General features: G+C 48.9%; 1 protein-coding gene across 1 annotated transcript in view; it reads left to right on the top strand.

The window, feature by feature from the left end:
• Positions 1 to 13,195, top strand: part of mdy (diacylglycerol O-acyltransferase) — a 113,378-nt gene that overhangs the window by 71,848 nt on the left and 28,335 nt on the right. The window contains exons 6-8 of the mRNA XM_031971844.2: positions 171 to 326; positions 9,412 to 9,592; positions 11,470 to 11,578. Of these exons, the coding sequence (XP_031827704.1) occupies positions 171 to 326; positions 9,412 to 9,592; positions 11,470 to 11,578 (446 nt within the window). The remainder of the gene's footprint in view (positions 1 to 170; positions 327 to 9,411; positions 9,593 to 11,469; positions 11,579 to 13,195) is intronic.

The following is a 13,195-nucleotide window of genomic DNA, read 5'->3' as shown; positions in this document are numbered from 1 at the left end:
TAGCAACACGTTCGCGTTCAAAAGCTGCATAGATCGACGAGATTATCGCGGTCCCCAGTGTCAAGGGGGTCTCGCGACAGGTAAGGAGCAGACGTTAGTCTCGGAGGACAAGCTGCCAGAATAGTTTGCCTCGGTTACATATACACACGATTAATTCTCCGTTGTTGCAGTCGGCGCGATGTTCGTGTGCATGCTGTACGCCGTCCTGTTCCTGAAGCTCTGGTCTTACGTGCAAGTGAACATGTGGTGTCGGCTGAGCAGTCGAAGAAAGGCAACGAGCCAGGGCAGAATGCGACGCCAGTCCCTGTCGTACAACAATTTGCAGTGTAAGTACACAATGCTTCCGCGTTAATGCCCTCTCCAGACGCCGCCCCGTCGGCCGCCGCATTCCCTGTTCGTCTCGCACGCGTGTGCGCTCGGCCGTGCTCGAAACGCGCGCACACGCTCGGTATCGGTTTATCGTCGCGTAATAACGCGTCGGGGAACGGTTCGTTTCAGTCGGTTCCGATCGACCACGTCAATTTATCGCGGCCGAACACACCGTGCAACGTTATTTTCCAAACGCGTGTAACGCGCACCGCGAATATTTTCGATATACACGCGTTCCGCATTCCCTTTACATCGTTTCGCGCTAGAATGCACAGACCCCTAATTTCACGCGCGCACCGGAAAACGTTTGTCTACGACACCACCGCGGTTTTTGTGCATTTTTTCCCCATCCCACCCTTTCTGTGTACTGGAAGAATATGTTATTTCGGTTCCCCGCGGTGCGGCGCGGCGGATTAAACGACGCGAGGGACAAAGGATTCCTGGAGGCTTTCACGGCAATCGCGGATTATGGATTAGTAGGTTTTGCGATATTTGCTATCATCGCGAAAGAGGAGGCTGCTTGAATTATGCAGCCGTTTTATCCGCTATAATGATCTCGCGGTTAAACCTCTTTTGATCTGCCTTTGAATTAATGATCGTTTTGTAATGGCAGGAACGGAGATAGCTTCTATATTATGAAAACGAGGTTTTCTAGTTTCACTGAAATTCTGATTGTAATTTTGAACGATTTCGTTCAAATGGCGCCGGCACTCCACTGCTTTTAAAGTCGACACGAATATTTCAGTGGCTATGTATAATTTCGGAATTTTTGTCTAACATCTCGATGTATTATAAATCGATCTTTCGCCTTGATTCGAGGCGGAGAGTACTTCGGTGATATTTCTATTGAGTCTGACTAATTTTATAGACTCGATGCGGCGTGAATAATTCACAGTGTGCAGAACAACTTCTGTCAATCCGAAAGTTCTAGGACGCTTACATAGTTGCATGATTAACATCGACATAAAACAAAGTTTCTCTACTTGTCTCGCGCTCGGCGTTCCTCTCTAATTTAATGATATCTAGCTCGGTTAAATATTACATCGCGTTTCGCCTGTCAGTTTAGAGTGTGTTCGCGGATCCCGCGTCAAATATTTTCTGTCGATTGCCGCATTAGTTACTCGCAGTTGTCACCAATTAATCGGGAAGGCGAATAACGTAACGGAACGGAGCCAGCGACCGATTCCTCGAAGTCTGGCTCGATTTATTGGAACGGGGGAGGCGTTTAATAAATTTATTCCGCCGGACAAGAAAGCGGACCGTAAATATTCGTCACGCGTCCTGGACTCTGACACGCATATACCTGTCTCCCCTAATGCACACGTACGGAACACGTTCTCCGAGCCTGAAATCCACTTCCCTCCGACTATACTTGCGACGGGATTCAAACTGACTGCGACTATTTCGACATGGAAATTCGCAGTTTCTACAACATGCAGAAGACAGTCCTATTCTGTGCTTGTTGCGATTCTACAAAAATGTGAAAGTATCTACAACCAACTCCCGAATCCTCTTTAAAAATTGACGAGTCTAAAAATCCTCGCCTTGAGAATCTTCCAAATCCCAGGAGGCGTTGGAACGTTGTAGAATTATTAACAATCTCGGAACCATCGAAAGCTAAAGCATGAAACACCAATGAGCCCGAAAGTTCCTGAGTTTCGAATTATTTGAAACTGGCGATTGTTTGAAAACTAGTTCTATCTGAACACAGTCCGAATCTACCTGAAAGTCCCGTGTTCATAGGTTCATTTACTCCCGTAGAATACATTCCGTCGCTGTGTAAAGCTATTGGATCACTTCTGAAGTTGCTCACGTATTGTCACTGGCTAGCACGACGCGTGCACACATCCCTGCTCTGCCAGTTCTCCGCGGGCACGTAGCCACAGTGGAAGAGGCGAATAATTTCCACCCAATTTGAACTCCCGATCAGCCTCGCCTCTGTTTCCGGGTATTGGATAGTGGTCTGCCGGTATATCGATTATTCAGTCCCGGCGAAGTCAAATTATACCGGCGACCTTTTCTCCGATAAACTCACCGCATTGAATATTAACCCTTTTCTCTTTTTCCCGCGTTCCTCGCGGTCTCTGTGCCCATCCCCCTCGGAGATCTCTCGAGGAACGAGAACTACGAGGGCCGTATGTATCATTTTGACGCGTTATGGCCTTCTCCCGTGCAGTGGAAATCTGTTACAACGCCTATAGTTCCTCGGTGTCGCTTTAGAGGAGCTTGGAGACTTCTCCAGAGCACTCCAGGAAAAATCAAACAGAATTTTAAATCAATTTCGCGCGACTTATCGCTCCATTTCAAGAATTTCCTCTGAATTTTTCATCCGGCTCTCCTTTCTTGCCGTACAATTTTCATCCGCAGTCCGCCGGGCTTCCGAATTCTTCCTACTTCAAATTTTTTCAAAGAAATTTCATCCATCTACCTTTATCCTCTAAACCTTTCCTATTTTTTCAATTCTTCCCTTACCACTTCATTTTTCTACCGCCGTTCCATTTACACAATTTTTTGTCCTGTTACAGTCAAAATATTCCGTTCGAAAATGTCATGGAAAAATTGTTAATCTACACGTTTCCACTCTACGAATAATATTTCGAACGTACGAATAAACCGAAGAACGAATTTCGGTGTAATATTCCTCTTCAATTTGAATTTTCGGCTCGAAACCCGAGGTTCTACTTACGTCTTAATATCTCGGACGTCCGCTCTTATCCTACTTTAATTCCGGTCTCGAAAACCGTCGCAGAATCCCGGGATCCCCCGATGACAGTGTACAGAGTGCGGCTGGTAGGTACACAGGCCGCGATGTCTGTTTGCAAATTCGGTTCGAGTCCATTTCGTCGTATCAGAGGACCCCTCGTTTCCTGAGTTCTTGTTCACGGTCCGGGCTCGTTAATCAATGCCAAGATAATGCGGTAGGAAGACATAATGGGGTATGCATGCGAATGGTGCATCGCTGGGCTGATACCTTTCCCGGAAGTATCCGGGAACAGATGTTGAGGGATGGTCGAACTGTAAGTATCACGAGGCGGGATAATGTAGTCATTGAAACGTTCGGCCTCCTGTTTCTCGTTGACCGAAACGAGGCTAGGCTTCAACTCTTGAATACGGTTACGTTCCTCCTAGACGAAAGATCGCCGGCTAGTGTCAGCCGCCGGGGAATAATTAGCAATTCACTCGAAACTATCAAGTTTGTTCTGAAACGTCGACGATAATTAACCGGTATAAATTTCATGTTATTCGATAGCGTGGCTCGATAGGAACATGTTTCATGATTCGCATTTTTCTAATAAACGAAGCTCCAGTTTTCGATAGAAATGTATTCATGGGAATAAATGGAACGATAGTTTCGCTGGATAATTTGTTTTCCAATACGTGTCTTAAATAATTGGTTAATTACCGGTGACATCGTTTTTCGTCGTTATTGAATTTACCGTGGCGTGATAAAATTAGAAGGAATTGTGGAAATGTTTGCAGACAATTTAGTTATCGGGATAGAGGACAGAGTGGGTTGGTTACAACGCGCCGCGTAGAACACACGGCGCAGCGATCGATCAAATCGATCGGCTCGTTTGATCGACGAGTACGGGTTTCCTAATCCCGCGGCATGATCACAAATAATCCTCCCCGTAGTATGTGCTGTGTAATTTCCGTGCTCCCCATGGCCTCTTCAAATGCGCAACGTATTATTGCATCCTATAATGACGATGCTGCCCTCCCCAGCGGAATTAGTCACGCATTCTACTCATTTTCCTCGAAGCTTTTCGTCGTTTCGTGTCGTCTTATCGATCGGATCGCTAATCGAGTTCAAGCCCTCTCTACCCCTTCCGCCGCGTTACTTTCAATAAGCAATCTCCTTTAATGTCTCTCTTAGCAAATGGGGAAAGACCTTTCGGCCGGGAACCAGTCACGAATTCTACCGATTCCATGGAAATGAACACCGGATGAAAATAATGCGGCGCGTCGACTCGAGAATGGAAATATGTACCGATAGCCGAGACCTCTAATCGATGAAGCTTCGAAAGCGTCTCTGAAACAGCCATCGAGTCTATTTTCGGCGGTAAAACTAATGGACGTCTGCTCTCCAGTCAGAACTCGTCTAGCTGACATTTCGGAGAGTAAGAATCGTGGAAACTCCTTTTTCGATGCATTTAAGTAACTACCGGTCGACGAAGTGCTCACTGAAATTCCTTGGAGCCGGAATTTCGAATGTTAGCTATTATAACGACGAAACACTGTTATCGGAAATTTGATTTTAGATTCGCGTCGTCTGAAAGATTCGATTCTCCGAATAATGCCGCGACGTCGCTTCGCCGCGCTCCACGAAATTATTCTTATACGACGAGGAGGCCTGACGCTGAAACGGGACAACTGTTATTCAGCAGACGTACCTCGCGGTTATGGTTTCGCGTGCCTCGCTGCCATTCGAGTGGGCGAGATCCTGGCGGACAGTCTTGTTGCTCCTCGGGGAAATATTTTTCGGTTGTACCCGCTACGAGGTATATTCATGCGCGATATTTTGGAAATTATTATCCCGACACCGGTGAATAATTCACGAGAGGCCTGGACGTTAATCGGGAGGTATGTAAAGTGTTTCGGTAATGTAGCGACCGTTGTCAACACGTTCCTTAACACCTTCGGGATGGTAAACGTGTCCGTTTATCTTGAAATTACCATTACCAACGAGTTGACTTTACATTTCAAAGAATCGAGTTTCAATCTCAAACAGTTTGAATTTTAAACGATCCAACTTTGCTCTTGAACCATTAGAATCTCAAACAATTGAGTTTCAGTTGTTAAATCTTTGAAATTTCGAACAATCGAACGTCACTTTTAAATCCGTTCGCATCGTTAACAAAATCTGCCTATCGTTCTATTTTCGACAGTCTGCTATTCTGTTTGAAATTTCTGTTCTCTTTTTTAACAACGTAATCACTGTTCCTCCGGCAAATTTCTTCCGGGGCTACGATCGCGCAGCCTCGCCCGTCTCGCAGTTTCGCTGACGTTTCTCAAAATCCCCATCATTTACGGTTTCAAATATTAGTACGATGTTAAACGCGGTGTCATATATCATAGCCGCGGGGAGAGAGGAAGATAGAGAGCGGTGGGTAGAGAGTCTAATGCCACTGTCGGACGAATTTCCCTCTAATTTATTACTCCGTTGACGTCCAACCTTTCATACTCCAAGTTCGCGGAAGCACCTACGCGTCGGAAATCTTCTTACGTGCCGGTATCACGAGCTTCGCAGCCCCGGCAAAGACCAGGAACCCGACAAGTTCGCACCCCTGTTCGAGGGTAGTTTCGAGATGGATGCGACCGAGATCAAGAGGGTAGGGCGTCTCTCGCCGAACGTGTAATTTCTAATTTTTTCCTCGCACCTTCGGCGAATCGGTAAATTAATGTACACCCTGCGACGTTTATTGCATCCCGAAATTAATTATCACTCGGATCTATAGGAAAGTTAGCGTGGCTCGTCCAAATTTATTTTCCGGCGAAGATTAATTCCTGCACACCGGTAACAGAGATGAAATACAGACGATAGAATAAATTAATCAACGGAATGCCGTAAGGTTCACGGTTTAATTTCGGGAAGTAACATGTCGAAAACAATTCGCGTTTCTTGTCCCGTCGATCCCGGTGCGCTACAATTTCGCAGCGGAATAATTGAAGCAATCGTTCCGTCCTCTCGTCAGACACGAATTCCCGGCCGCGTTTAGAGGCGCCGGGGCAAAATAATCAATTGGAAACAAAACAAGAAGCTGAAAGCGTGCGCGGCTAAGGATGAATCCTAAGTAAGAACAATTCGGCACTAATTAATAGATAAAGGATTACAGCAGTAAACGGGGGACGGATTTAGTTTGCAGGATTTTCGAATAATGGGAAGCGTAGGGACGGGCGACAGGGAGGCGAAACAAGAACGAGAGATCTAATTTTCGCGGACGGATCCGACGCCGAGCGAAGAAAGGAGTTTCCAATCAACTGCTGGTTTCAATAATTGTTTAAATCAATTGATAGGGGAATCGCGTACGCGGACAGCAGCCACGGCCCGACGCGACGCGACCCGACCCGACCCGACCCGACCCGACCCGATCCGATCCGGCCGAGCAGGAAAGTGTTCTGCAAACGACGGCTGCCGGGATTGGAAACGTCCCCGCGGCTAATGAATCACGAGCGTTTTCGAGGAGATCCGATGAAAACACCTTCAGTTTATCGGGCAAATAAATTGCTAGAATTAGATCTCCATGTCGCCGGGAAATTGTGGCCGACTGGTATCGAGACAGTTCGGGTCTGTTAGGCTCGGCTCGCTCGCTGTTCCGGGAAATTTACGAGTCCGCCGGATTGCCTTGTCGAAGATTGCAGCCAATCCTATCGCTCGGCGAGCCTTCCGTCTCTCTTGTACAGCTCAAGCTTAATTTGTGAGATTTCTCGTTCGCCTAGCGCGCGAGGATCCTCCCCTTTCGCCTTTGCCCTCTATTCTTCGCTTCTCCGTCAGCCAGCCGCTCTTTCCCCCCACTCCCTGTTGCCCCGCCATCCGTTTCACCTCTCGTATCGTCTTTTCTCCCCGTGTGCCGGGGACTCGTTACAATATATATGAACCCTCCGCGCGACGCCGCTGCCCCCGGCACAAAGGCGAAATTACGTCGATCCCCCAGACGCCTCTGAAGATTGAAAAAAATAGAAATTACTTGCTCCGTGAGCGGAACCGACCGTGAACCCCCTGTCCGCGTCCCGATCCCGCGTCGATCTCGGAACGGCACCTCTCCGACACGGGTGCCAACTTCCCGGGATTCCGGCCTTTGATGGCACCGCTTATCCTTTCTTCATGTCTCCGCCGCGCCGCTTTTCAAAGGCCTGACTTACGCGCAACTGCGAAAGTATTTCTTTCCCCAGCCTTTCCCCTAGGACGTGTTAATATTGAAATGTCAACCCTTTGATCGGCGCCCCTTCCCGGGGATCATTCATTTGCGTGGGATTTATTCAACTACGCGGCATCTTTGCGCTATGAATCGAAGATTGATTTAGAGAAGAACGTAACGGATCGACAGATCCGTTGTCGGTGAAGGTGTCCGCGGAAAAATCTTCGAAGACGCGCTCGGTCGACGATCGACGCGCAAAGGGCGATTAAACGACCGGCAACGGATGAAGTGTTAATTACTCGGTCGTCTAATGGAATCAATTAGTACCGAATAACTCGGCAAACAATCCGCATTCCGTTCACGCACGCTAAATGCGGCGTATTCGGAACTTTTCGCCGGGAGTTCGTCGGCCAAAAGATAGTTTCGCAGACCCCATTCACAATGGATCCGCAATACTTCACCCGGGCGGAACGAGAATTCCACGGGAAGCGCTCCGGATTTTAGCGATCGGCGCGAGCGTTCCGTTATTCGGTTGTCGGGAGAGGGGGGAAGGCGATTCTCTCTCGTCGATGCGTCTAATCCGTCGCCGGCGCTAGCAGGTAACTGATAGAATCCCCTCATTTATCCAAATCCGACGGATAATCCAATCTGGAATTCAAATAAGCTCCGTTGCGTCGGCTGTTACCGGGAGGAACAGGCCGACCCGGCCGGCTCGTTGCTGCGAACGGAACCAGGCCCGTCGAAACACCGTTGTGAACGCCGGAAATCGACGTCTCGCGAGCCGGGACCAGGGCCGAGCCGCGCCGCCGGGACGACGGACGTTCGGGAGACGCCTGGCGACGTTCCATGCACCCCCTGCCCCGTAATAAGTGCCGAAGAATTCGTCCAAATGAAATTCCTGCTGCCTCTTTTTCGTTTGTTCGAGCCCCTCCGCCTGCGACGCTTCTTCCCAGAGCCTTTCTTCGCCTTTCGTTGCCTCCTTTATGGCATACTTCGTGATTATTCCAGCGATCGCTGATTAGAACGTTCGCCGATCAGAATTTCTTTAGTGATCGGAGCTCGCGCTCGTTCCGGTGCGCGTTCCGCGCGTGGTTCGTCGATAAAAATTAAATGAATTTCCTCGGAGACTCGGCAGTAAACGAACACGGAAGAATTATATTGGAAAAATTAACGCGCCTCGTTGCAAACTGGAAACAGCCGGTGAAATTCAAATGTAGAGTGTCTGTCGTTCGAATAATTATCAGCTGCGCCCGTGTATTCCTCGCCGATATTGCCGGCATAACTTTTCGCGGGTGTTCAATACCCGACACGGAATTTCCTGTAAATGCGGCGTTCGTTGTTAATGCGCTCCGGGGCAAGATGATCCGGCGGCGCGAGAAACCGCGAGATCGCGAGGATTCCACGCGTTTCCGGCAATGGGGCGCGAACGAGCGCGCTGGAATTTTTTAATATGCGGCATTCGATCGCGCCCCATTTATTGGCACGTGAGCCGCTCGTCAGGATCAACAGGTGAAAAATATATTGATGTTTTTATTTGACTCGCAGTCACGGGCACACGGGCTGTCTCGAACTGTTGGAAGCAAATCCAAGAAATCGCTCAGAAGCATCCAGCCTTTGAGCTACCAAACTTTCTACTTAATTAGATACAATTTATCGTCTCTTTCTCTAGTAAATGCGAATAACGCGATAAACTTTCTCAATTTACAGCCACCCTAATGTCCACGAATAGGGGTGCGTATACGTTCGATTCCTACAACCAATAAGAAAGCGAACTGTGCGACGTTCGGACGACACAGGGGCCAGGAACTAATAATTTTCATCACCGTAGAGCAATCCGAAGTTTTATCGCGCGAGGGATCGAAGTTTAAATACTTTCTAACGTTTCCCCCCTTCCCTCCGCGCCGGAGAGATGAAACTATATCGTCCTACGTCCCGAGAGACGTCAAGCAGTGACTCTCGAGCCGAGGGAAGTAACTTCTCGGGTAGCTTTTCATCAAACTCCGTCTTGGCTTTCGGTTTTCGATTTTTGTTTCTTTCCCGGCGTTAAAGGCTGAAAGGGGTAAGCGCGAGAAAGGCGCCACGGCTTCCCTGGAATTCCTTGTTGCACGCCAGCCGCGTGTGATTCATCGCCGTAATTTGTTTTTTCCTCCACCTAATGCGGATACGATTCCTCTCGTTGCAGCTTCCAGCGCGAAACAAAACGGAGGCGAGGTCGATGACTCGAAGCACGACGTGGACGGCGTTCCCACGGCCTTGGTGCAATATCCGGACAACTTGAATCTCCGCGATCTTTACTACTACATACTGGCGCCCACGCTGTGCTACGAGCTGAATTTTCCACGGACGCAGCGGATTCGGAAAAGGTAAACGGAAACGATTATTTTCCAGCTACGCGAAGGGGAACTTAATTGAATGTTGCCGATGATTAGAAATAAGATGTTTCCTCGTTCCCGTTACATTTTCAGTGATCGTAAATTGGTTAATAAAATATCTCCGTTCGAATGACATTCTCGGTAATTAATAAGTAATTACCAGTTCGTCAGTTTCGAAATAGACAGAAATTCCCGGCGGAACGTAACGCAAAGTACAGTCGCGAACGCGAGTCGCATCTCGATAACCGTTCCCTGGGAGCAACTCGTACATAGGCGTACGCGTTCGTTTTCCCAAGAAAAGTAAAGCCCCTTCTTTTTCGCTCGGTTTCGGTGGCACACGCAGCGTTCGAAGGAAAACGGAGGGAAGACGGCAAAGTTGGGGAGCCGGGAGTGTTCGCGAAATTAGATTTAAGTGGGCTATTGTTGGGAAAATAGAAGAGGGTACGTTTGGATGGACTCGCCTCGGAGTGGGGGTGGTTACCGGGAAGGAAGGAGGGAGTCAGGGTTGATGTATTCCTTTCCGTGCTTCCGGCTGGTACTTCCGATTGTATCCGGAATCCCGGAGATTTTCATGGAACACTTTCTTCCGTCTACGCGGCTGTATTTTCGCGATGCATGCAGCCCTGGGTTTGTCGGAAAGTGCATCGTGTCTGTCTGGCCGACATTTCTTGCCACCGGCAGTTGTTCGCTTCGAAAATCCCCGGGAACAAATTGCGCTGGAAAAGAAACGTCATATCCCATGACTCCCCACCCCCGTTCCACGTCCACCCCCCGCCCCCCTCACGCCCTTTCGCTCTATCCCTCTCGCTCGCTCGCTCGCTCCACCGAAGACGTGTTTACGGACATTTCCCCTCTCCCGTAGTTTTTCATAAAAAATAACCGGTCCCCGCGCTGTGATTTTTCAACAGCGACAACACGGAGCGTTGCTCGTGAAATATCGGTGCTTCAATTTGCCAAATTACGGAACGCCACGGACGCGGAATTCTCTTTCGAATTGTTTAAACGCGGCGAACGTTTCCGCCGGTGGTTTCCCGGTTGTTTGTTTCAGCAGTTTTCGGAATTAATGTTCAACGTTGATGATTACTTCGGCTCTGTTCGCGAGACGTTTTATTATCCATCGACTTACCAGTTTAAGCGCATCGACAGTTTTGCCGGAAGAGACGGAACTTTTACGAGCGCTCTTAAGTTTCTCGTGAAAAATTCTCGCTGGACATTTAAGTGGATCCAATTAAGAAGATTAGACTTTGTTTGTTTTCATTTATTCCGGGCGAAGTTCGTTGTCGAAACCGGCTCCTTCGGAACACCGGAGTGCACGCTGTAATGCGATATTCGGCTGCAGACCCTTTCTCATGATTTTCGTTCATGAATACACGGTCGAACACACGAATTTCTGAAGTAGACTTTACACGCAGCTCTCGAAACGGAGCTGTCTAAGCAATTCCGCCTCGACGAACTTTTAGCAAATTTTATTAACGGAACGCAATGTCCTGGCGAATGTATAGAACTGCTGATATCCTGGTAGACGAAATTCAGACATGGTCCATGAATTCTACTGTGTAACCGGCTGAATCCTGGAATATTACAAATGTCCATTTCAATGAAGCCTAGGAGACGAAGAAAATTCAAGTTCCTCGGTGATCCTTCTTTTAAAGCAAGGCTACCGTGTAACGTTGAATTTCTCTGAAAAATTCGTAGACGAAGCTCTAATTCTCATCTCGCAATTATTTGAATAATCTCTCCGTATTACAATGATATTTCGCTCTCAACGTTAAAACTACTAATAGTATTTAGAAGAAAATCTATCGAAAGATCCCGGAGACTATTAATTTCCAAGCGCAACACCAACAACTCTTGTTTCCTTTCCGCAGATTCTTGATTAAACGCATCCTGGAGGTTGTGGTCGGCTGCCAAGTGGTCATGTCGTTGTTCCAGCAGTGGATGGTCCCGTCTGTGAAGAACTCCCTGGTACCGTTCAGCGTAAGTGTTTCATTTACCCGGGTTCCTCGAGACCGTATGAAATCCCGCCGCGGAAATTTCATTACGCCTCATGAACCGACCGCGCGCAGACCCCCCGTACATCATCGAAAACAATTTTCCGCTCTCCCGTGCCCTCCCCTAGCCCAGCGGCAGCATCCCCGGGGCCGTGCATCATCCGTTTATCCCTTTTATTCGGCCCGGAAATAAATAATAATCCGTCGAAGCCGATCGATACATCGATAGATCGCCGCGCCGGCGCGGACGTTATTAAAGGCCGGCTAATTATTTATAGCTCCGCTCGTAAATAAGTCGAAGGCCCCCGTGAACGAGAACGGCTCCTAAGATAGAGGGTGGCCGCTGAACAGAACTGTAATTTGGTTTCGGCAAATAGGTGCGATCAATCTTTCTCCTAATTCCCGGGCAACGGCACGATACGCAGGAATATATGGCCGCCGGACGGACGGCCATCGTTGCCCCGGTCAGCCTCCCCGGTCCCAGCCGTAAACGTTCCGCGCGCGCCATCTTCCTCTCGCCGCCATCGCCGACACCTAACGACGTGTGTCTTTGCGCGCCGAGCAATAATAGCCTGGACGAGCCGTCATTTTTTATCTGGCAGCCCGTTAAGCGACCCACCTGACTCACCCTCTCGCTCATCTTCTTCTCCCCCCGGCTGTGCGTTTGACGGGCCAAGATCATTTGTTAGGAAACGCGCGGCACGTTCCGTGGGACGTGTCGTTGGTACGTGGTCCACGTGTTATACCGCATCGTGACAAGGCCGGTATAATCAGGGGCGGACGGTAAATATTCGGGATAAGCCTGGACAATTCCGGCGGAGCGCAACCTCGCGGAACGCTGCCGAGGAGATCGCATCTGTTGCTGCGCGTCGGGCGAATAACGTCGCCCGAGCGTGAACGATAAAAATGAATGTCCAATGGGGGGTGGCAGACGAATGTGCGGGGAACGGAGGCACTTACGGGATACAGGGATATACTGGATGCTCGAGGTGGACGGACGATACCCGTGGATAGTGTTATCTCGGAGTTGGCTGTTTGGGACTTGGCGCGAGGCTATATCGAGGAGCGGTTCATCTTTCAGTTTCGTTTTATTTCTGAGTATCTAGCGCTTTCCTATAAATTTCTTATTAATCTGCCAGAACCGAAAGCAAGACTTATATTTCGTTCGCTCGATAGCTAACTCGTCTTTTTAAGTAGGTTGCTCTTCGCACGGTACTATCGACTGATCCTAAAAAATTACACGTTAACGCCTAAAGGTAAATACTGGAGGGGCGATAGTGAAACACCGAGCCGCGTATTTCATTCCCCTTGTTCCCGACGAAGCTCGAAAGTTCCGTCGGAAGGGTAGATCGCACGCGATCCATCGCGCGAAGCTCTCTCATCGGATCGTCATTAATGCATAAAGGATCATGAATATTTGAGGGACTTCGCTGAACGATCCCAAGGGCCGATAATCAGCGGCATTTTCACGGGCGCCGCGCGACGGTATCTCGAAGTAGGTTTTCATGTCCGAGCCGCGTCGACGTTGGAACAACGGGACTCGGAGATCGCGGGCTCGCAATTAAGCTCGTTTATCCGCGTCGATGGAGCGATTTACTTGTTG

This window comes from Nomia melanderi, chromosome 1 (assembly GCF_051020985.1).
Source record: "Nomia melanderi isolate GNS246 chromosome 1, iyNomMela1, whole genome shotgun sequence".
Classification (NCBI taxonomy): Eukaryota; Metazoa; Arthropoda; class Insecta; order Hymenoptera; family Halictidae; genus Nomia; species Nomia melanderi.
Note: the sequence above shows the minus strand (reverse complement) of the source record. Positions and strands in the feature narration are given on the sequence as shown.